The following is an 8415-nucleotide window of genomic DNA, read 5'->3' on the forward strand; positions in this document are numbered from 1 at the left end:
CCTACCAAAAAGATGGATAAGCTATTTAACTTGCATGATCTGTCATTATAAGTTTGCTCATACATTCATTTTGTTTTTCTACTTAAGAATGCCCCAGAGTAGAGCTGCTTATTTCAATTTAGAATCAAAATCAGAAATACTTTAATAATCCCAGAAGGAAATTACTTTTATTACACGCTCCAGATACAGTTTTATACATACATATATACACAACAAACCACACAAAACACACAAGTCTACCTTTGTAAGGTCGCATCTAAGCCAGAAGCAAAAATCTGATTGGAATCAATTCAGATTTATTTCCTTTTATTATTGTTGCGGTTGATTTAATTATTTTTTTCTGCCCTACAAGTCCCCTCATGGAAAAAAAAATTTACTTTAATTGAGTCTTCCCGTGTTTAAATAAAGATAATAAAGATGCAGTGACCCTTTTTTTAAGGGAACCAAACAAGCATTTTTAGACACAAAAGCAAGACCCAGTAAACTGTCAAAATAATGCCTGGGACATTTACAGTAGACGGCACGAGATCCATCTATACTGTTCATTAGCAAATAATGATTTTATTTAGTATTGAATTCTCCTTTAAGCTTGTGACAAATTACGGTCAGTCCTACTGTTAAAAAAAAAGAAGTACACCCCCTTTGAATTTGAAGAGTTTACATCATTCCCTCAGTTTTTCTCCAATATTTCCATTTTTTTATTGAAGAAAGAAAGAAAGAAAGAAAGAAAGAAAGAAAGAAAGAAAGAAAGAAAGAAAGAAAGAGAGAAAGAAAGAAAGAAAGAAAGAAAGAAAGAAAGAAAGAGAGAAAGAAAGAGAGAAAGAAAGAGAGAAAGAAAGAAAGAAAGAAAGAAAGAAAGAAAATTACTTAACTTTTACAAGCAGTACCATTTTTGCATCTAAGGATAAAATTTGTACATTTTTATGGGGCATGAACAGTTAAACGATCATCTCTCTAATGCATGAAACGCAATTCTGATTATGTTTCCATTTTGTGCAGGAGCTTACACAAAGAATAATAATTGAATTTTATTGATCTCACATTGGAGAAATTTACTTCTTCATTCAACCCATCATAGCCGTCCGTGGAAGTGGGTTTCAAACTCACAACCTCAGGATTCCAAGCTCTAAGCCCTAACCATTAGGCGCCACTCCCCTAATATATGATATGACAGGCATGTGATGTGAGACATTCTCGCCTGTTTTTTAGAGCATATCAAACTAACAGACCCAGCATAGTGGGCCCCTATTAGGCTCTGTATGAATTATTGAAAAAAAAAATTCAATTCCCAACACAAAGTATCAGAAACAGTGAACATGTGCAAGACGTAGCTTTGGTCTGATGAGATCGAAATTTCAAGATGTATGCGGAAGAAAAATGTAGGGGGGAGTAATCCTGCACATTCCCACAGTGAAATATGGCAATGGCTGCATCATGCTGTGGGGATACTTATTCTCAGCAGAACAGGGAGTCTGGACAGAGTTGATGAGGCTATTTGAAGCTAGAAAAGAAACTTTACATACAGCTTGATAAGCTAGATTGACTAACCTTCAGCTTTTTCTTAAATAAACGAGGAAAAATGTAAATGCAAACGTGGGAGAGTCATACCCCCAAATTAACTGCATCAAAATGTGAAAATGACATGAATACATTTGCAGGAGCTATAAACCTTTATATATGAAATGTTCTTCATCTTCAAAAACTACTTTGCAGCACCTATTCAGGAGTCATTGTCAATTCTGTCAGCACACCCCAGAGCGTTACATCTTTTTTAACCTCTCCCTAAAGACAGTTTTCAATATCTTTTAAATTTTTAAACAAAGGGAATGTTTAATGTTAAACGCACTACTCCATTCATCAGACCTGATTCTGGATTGCTTTCTGAATCATTGTTTAAGAGATGAAACAAAAGCTCCCTAAATGGGGGCGACTAAAGAAATAAAGTGTAGGCGTGTGTGCTGTGTGTTTGCTAAGCGCGTGGGGGTTGATGATCCTTTTGCATATCACTTTATTTGTTTAATTAGGCAACCTCCACTTATGGGGAATAGGGCGTTCATCAGTCACCACAGATATAAAAGTGTTTCATTTTTTCAAGCCCTGCGGCAAAATCAAGAAGATAGAACAACAAAAAAAAAAAAAAAAAAAAAAAAAAAAAAAAAAAACAGATAAATAAATCTACAAATATTGCAAAAGTATGCACAGCCAGACAAGGATTTGTTTAATTGTTATACATGATAGCCTTTAAAAGAGTCGCGTCTCTTTTTGCGGTGCGTCGTGCGCACTCTGTTGGTTTGTTTTGGGTATGTTTGGCCAGTTTGTGGCTGCGCTGTGTGTGAGAGAGGGGGAGAGGAGGCAGGAGATGACTGCAACCACCCTCACTTCTCCACTGAGCCTCATTAGTGTAGAGGCAAAGGGACGGTGTGGGCACAGCTCAGCTAAACAATAGACTGATGCGGACACATGGATCGGCGCTTCTTAGAAGACCCGCGCGGACATAAGTTGGGTTGGAGACTTTGCGCGCAGTCAGACACATCAGTTATAGTGATAGAAAGCCTGCTATGGAGCATGCCGTGAGTCAAAATGAGTTTGAGCACTGACGATGTAACAAAGTTTTGGAAAAATGGTTCCTCGGAACTCGAGTGGGAGTCTGTGCAGGTCAACTTCACCAACAGCTCCGGGAGGAACCACACCGGGCCAGGCGAGCTGGACCTCACCCGCGCCGTCCTGCTCGGCTTGGTGCTCGGGGCTTTCATCGTGTTTGCCATCGTGGGCAACATCCTAGTCATTCTGTCCGTGGTGTGCAACAGGCACCTGCGGACTCCGACCAACTACTTCATCCTCAACCTGGCCATGGCCGACCTGCTGCTGGGCACCACGGTGCTGCCGGTGTCCGCCACCCTGGAGATCCTGGACTACTGGGTGTTCGGCCGAATTTTCTGCGATATTTGGGCCGCGCTGGACGTACTGTGTTGCACAGCGTCCATCATGAGCCTGTGCGTAATATCCATCGACCGCTACATCGGAGTGAGCCACCCGCTGCAGTATCCAGGTATAGTGACGGAGAAGCGGGCTCTGTTGGCAATGCTGGGGGTTTGGGTGCTGTCGGTGGTCATCTCCATCGGACCTCTTTTCGGTTGGAAGCAGCCGCCGGCGCCGGACGACACGGTGTGCCTCATTACAGAGGAGCCGTTTTACGCACTCTTCTCCTCCCTCGGCTCCTTCTACATCCCGCTCGCCGTCATCCTGGCCATGTACTGCCGCGTCTACATCGTTGCCAAAAGGACCACCAAGAACTTGGAGGCGGGCGTGATGCGGGAGAGGATGGACACCAACGAGCTGACCCTCAGGATCCACAAGGGCTCTCAGGTGCATGAGGACCCCAGCGCGCCAGGCGCCGGTAAAGGCCGTGCGCACCAGGCCAGGAGTTCCCTCACTGTGAAGCTGCTCAAATTTTCCCGAGAAAAGAAGGCAGCTAAAACTCTGGGAGTTGTGGTGGGAATGTTCGTCCTGTGCTGGCTGCCTTTCTTCCTGGCCTTACCTATAGGTAAGTGCAGCAGGTCACATCTGACAAAGCTCTCTATTATGCCCTGATATGCTGAAACGCATTTAATATTAATTTGCAATAACACAGCCTGCCCCTAACCACTGATTATACTATAATCTGAGGACTAAAATAAACAGTCAGTTAATTAAATTTGCAGAAAATTAAAATATGAGAACAATGCCGGAGGGCTATGAAGTGGTGGCCTGTGAGACCAGCAAAAACAGAAAACAGTTGTATCCCAACAAATCAGCACTGTGCTTTTAGTAATTGCATTGAAATGATGAAAGTTAGAGGCCATATATTCAATACAGAGGACTGAAAGTTTCTTTGCAATGTCAGAAAAATAATGGTTTTTAATGCAGCGAATATATTAGTTAGTGGTCTACATAATCATCAAAGAAGAATGTTGATTTGACAGTTGCCCAACAGACCATCCCTGGAAAAATGCTGAATCTAGATGCATAATTGGAAAGCTAGGTGGAAGGATAAAGTCTTTACACTGCACTAGGAGCTGAAATAAGTATGCAACTTAAACTGTTCATAGAAGTATGTTTATTCCTGTATTTAAGTCTCTTTTTTATAGATTTTATGTTATTTTTTTATTCATGGCCAAAAACTGGAGCGATTTACCTTTAATCCAATCTCTTTTTGATCAGCAGGACAAATTCTGAAAGAACAGACATTCCCTACTTCCCATTAAATCTATTAGAACAGACAGCACTAACCATTTACACTCCATATAAGTTAATCAGTTGCTTTCATTTCTTTTTTTATATTAGGTTTTTTTTACCACACAGTGCTTAAAAAAGTCAGAAAAAAATGGGGGTAAATTTGATAGTGTAGATAATATTCACTTTTCTTTATCTTCTCTGTAATTAACAACTACTGCCTTTATCAAGAAATTCTTTTGGGTTTTTTTGCCCCATAGTCCTTATTTATGAACAAATCTCAATAGGCATATCAGATCTCAGTGAAAGCTGGAGAAAAATCCTTATTAGTGCATAGACGTCCATTTGTAATAATAGGAGGTTTCTACAAAATCTATAAACTCAAAGACTTCCTGAGATTTTACTCCTCTATTTTAGGGACCTAAATAAGTAATAAAAAACTTAGGAATTTGAGGAGGAATTCTTTCCAAACTTATCCAAACTATTACTGTTTTCTTTTGTTATAGCCCCTCTGTGTCAATTGCTCCATCTGTAGCCTCTCTGGGATCTGCTCAATTTCTGTCAATCCTGCCGAGAATCCACGGCGTGACAGACATTTGTGGGCTTGTTTCAGAAACTGCACAGGACGATGAAACAGGAAAGAAAAAACCCACATAGTCCTTATATGGTGATTGAGCCCCAAAACACAAAGGTTCTTTCCAGTCTCATCATGAAGATTATTTGCCTGAGTCTTTGACAGTTTTCGAGGGCAACGTCAGTTTGTTGCAAAATCATACCGCTCTAATCTTTTCACATTACAAACACAAGCTGTGCCTTAATAAGTCACCTAACAGAGACTGATTAGTCCATCTGGGTGTATTTTAAACTGAAGCTGACTAAAAGCAGAACATTATTGAGAGAAGTAGCCCAGAGGCCAATGCTAACTCTGGAGGACCTGCAGAGATTATTCGTTCACTCCACACATCTGGCTTCCATGGAACACTGGAAAGAAAGCTCAAGAAAATCAGAAACTCATAAGAAGTCCCATTTAAAGTTTATCACAAGTCATAGAAGGGACACAGCAAACATGTGGAACAAGCTGGTCAAATGAGGAAAAAAAAACATTTTTGAGGCCTTTACTTAGCAGAAAGAAATAGCGTTTTCCATTACCCTAAAACACCAGTTTTAGGCTGCCACTACCATGTGTCTCAGTGACACATGGTAGTGGCAGCATTATGTATCAGGGCTCGATGTTAACCATTGCCCGATCGCCCGGGGCTAGTAGTTTTTATTGTCAGGAGAGTACAAATTTCATTGCGTTTGCCCGCCGGGCAAGTGCAATGATCGCAAAAAAATTTATTTGTCCCTCAAAATTACTTTAAAATCACCAACATTCGTTGAAAACGACCCACAAGCGTTGCCGATGCCATTTTTGTTGTTTTGTACATATTCTTGTTGTGATTTGAAAAATACCGCGTGATTTTCCGCTAGATGGCGTGATTTTTCGCTCCTTGGGGAGAGAATTCTGCAGAGCAGCAGCTGGATGATGAATTTAATCTATACTATAATACACGCCAGATTAAAAATGATCAGTCAGGGATTAGGAAAATAATAATAATTGTATGCGCACAGTGTAAATATTTCTATCATATGGCAGTCTTCTGTACAGTGGTCATACATTAAAAAAATATTCATTACATTTTTTTCTCTTAGACATTGGAATGGTGCATTTAAATTTTATAGAGCTAAACATGTTAAATTGGTGAGAAGTAGTAGTGTAAGATTTTAACCTGTCAAGTTTTTTTTTTAGATTTTTAACATTACAATTTATATTTTTCCAAGCACACAACAGTTTAAAGCAAAGTTTAGTTTGAAAAGAATGTGCAGGAAGGATTGAAAAGCATGTTAACACGGTAATGTAGGCTTCAGTTCATTATCTAACGCATGCATATACACACCAGGAACCTGTAAACTTACTGAATTACAAAAAAACATTTAAAAAACAAACATGTTTCATTGATATATATATACAAAAATGAATATTAGGAACTATATTTATCAAACATTATACTGGGCAAGTAAAAATTGTTTCTGGGCAAATGAAATGTGAAAGTCACTTGCCCAAAGGGCAAGTGGTAAAAATCGTTAATTTCAGCCCCTGTGTATATTCTTTTTTTTTTTTTAGCAGGAACAAAAGTTGGTTTGAAGATGGATGTTGAGTCTTTTTACTAATTAAATGATTTCAGCAGATAGCTGGTTGAGGTGCTATCAGAGTAAAAGGGCTCAATAAAAATTCACAATTTTCTAATTCTTAAATTGAAACAAAAAAACACTGTGTATCATTTTCCTTCCAATTCACAATTTTACATCCATTTAGTACATAATATACCAAAAAAATATAGAAATGTGTAGTTTTTAAGGGCAAAACTGCAAAAAATAGATTTTTGTTGCCTCTTTTTTGTTTTGTAGGCTCTTCTTTGCCACCTTCCTGTGTTTGTTTGTATGCAGTGGTAAGATGAGAGTGTGTGTATACGGCAGGCTTCAAGCTGCATATCCTTAAAGATGCATCGATTGTAGCTGGAAGGTATTCTCTTTCAGGTATTGAAGGTAAATATTTAAGAGCCCTAAAAGTGTAGATTTCCAGGGAGAGAGATCAGTCGAAAGGGCCTATTTATGTAACAGTATGTTAGAAACTGCCAAAAAGCCCCTCTCCTCTACCATTGCTGCGGCCTGCTCCATGTGTAGCATACTGATACACCCAAACAAAACACTGTGCCTCTATTTTATGCACATTTAAAGTGGACAAACAAGTTAAACTCTTTCCTGATGTCTTAAAAATCATCTTCTATTGCAGCTCTGTGCCGTAGCAGGAGGCTGAACCTTCCTTTAGAAACCACACACTTTCTTGAGTTTTTATTTTGTTTAAAGGAAACTTAATTCATTGCTTTTTTTTCTCCTTAACTGCTCTCTGCTGAGAGTTTGGTCTGAATTAAAATTCTCCAAGTCTGATAGGATCACAGGCAACGCTCTTCTCCTGTTGCTCCATGAGCGTTTGTTAGCGTCCACCCACATTGTGGGATTTCCGTTTTCACACATGTCATTAACCCAGCTTTCCTAAACTACATGCTGCTGCTGATCAGAGATGTGTTTTCTTGGAGACACCAGCTAGCCAAATGTGTGTATGGATTGGCGATGCATGGGTTAAATGTGTGTTTGTGTGCAGGTTGTTCATGTATTTCTAGAGTGGTTTCTTCTGTGAAGCTGGATTTGATTCCTTCTCTTCCTTTACTGCAGATTTTAGAACTGCAGAGAGAAATGTGACGCTGCATGCTTCCAGACAGAGCTAAAGTGACCTCAGGTCTGTGAGGTCTCAGCCCCAGAGTACAGTTTGACAAACTCCCTCCTCTCACTACTGATCTACCCTGTCTGGGTCAGATGTTGTAAAAACTTTTTCAGCGGCGTTGATGGGTTTGTCCCGAGTTTTAAAAGTTCCTGCTGCCTTTTCTGCATTAAACTTATTGATTAAAAGAAATCTTTTCTTATCAAGTTTGTGGTATCCCAAGCCTGCAACCATTGATCCAAAGCAGTCCAAATATTTCAATCACTGACTGAACAGACTTAGATTTAAAGTGCTTTTACATGGCATTCCTGCGTCACAGTAGGGAAAAGATAACAAATCTAAAATTTAATAATGTAACATTCATGAAAGGAAATTATATGAGTAAAACAAAATGTATTTGTTTTAAACTCCAGCCACTTAAGGGTAACTAGTTTATGATTTTCTTTGGCATATATTCAATAAAATATTTCACTTTTGTTTAGTTTGGCGTTTGCAAATCATCCTTTGTAGCCTTTAAACAGGCAAAAACATGCCAGAAACATGTTTATATGCTCTTTGATGTCACATCACAAGCATTTAAAAATAGTTTAGAATATTAAATAAACATTAAAAAGGAACAAGAAGAATCGGCCTCATAATAAATGCTGGACTTTAACAGGGAAAAGTTTTAGATGACTAAAGTTGAATACTTTGCTGGGCGGATGTGGCTTTATACTAGAGGTGAGTATTGGCATGAGTGTTGCGATTCGATACATGTCGCGATACTTGGGTCACGATACAATATTATCAAAATACTCCAGTATCACTATATATTGCCATATTTTCCCCAGCTATCAAAATCAAATGATGAGATAATTACCGTAAATTCTCTAATATTGGCCTGT

The 8415-nt window shown here is 39.0% G+C and overlaps 1 protein-coding gene across 1 annotated transcript in view; it reads left to right on the plus strand.

Annotated features, from left to right (window-relative positions):
* Nucleotides 1–2246: 2246 nt before the first annotated feature.
* The window catches only part of adra1b (adrenoceptor alpha 1B), a 27949-nt gene continuing 21780 nt past the window's right edge, over nucleotides 2247–8415 (plus strand). Inside the window, exon 1 of the mRNA XM_015400432.1 lies at nucleotides 2247–3544. Within this exon, the coding sequence (XP_015255918.1) occupies nucleotides 2581–3544 (964 nt within the window). The 5' untranslated portion in view covers nucleotides 2247–2580. The remainder of the gene's footprint in view (nucleotides 3545–8415) is intronic.

This window comes from Cyprinodon variegatus, unplaced genomic scaffold (assembly GCF_000732505.1).
Source record: "Cyprinodon variegatus isolate N-32 unplaced genomic scaffold, C_variegatus-1.0 Scaffold31, whole genome shotgun sequence".
In the NCBI taxonomy this organism is placed as follows: domain Eukaryota; kingdom Metazoa; phylum Chordata; class Actinopteri; order Cyprinodontiformes; family Cyprinodontidae; genus Cyprinodon; species Cyprinodon variegatus.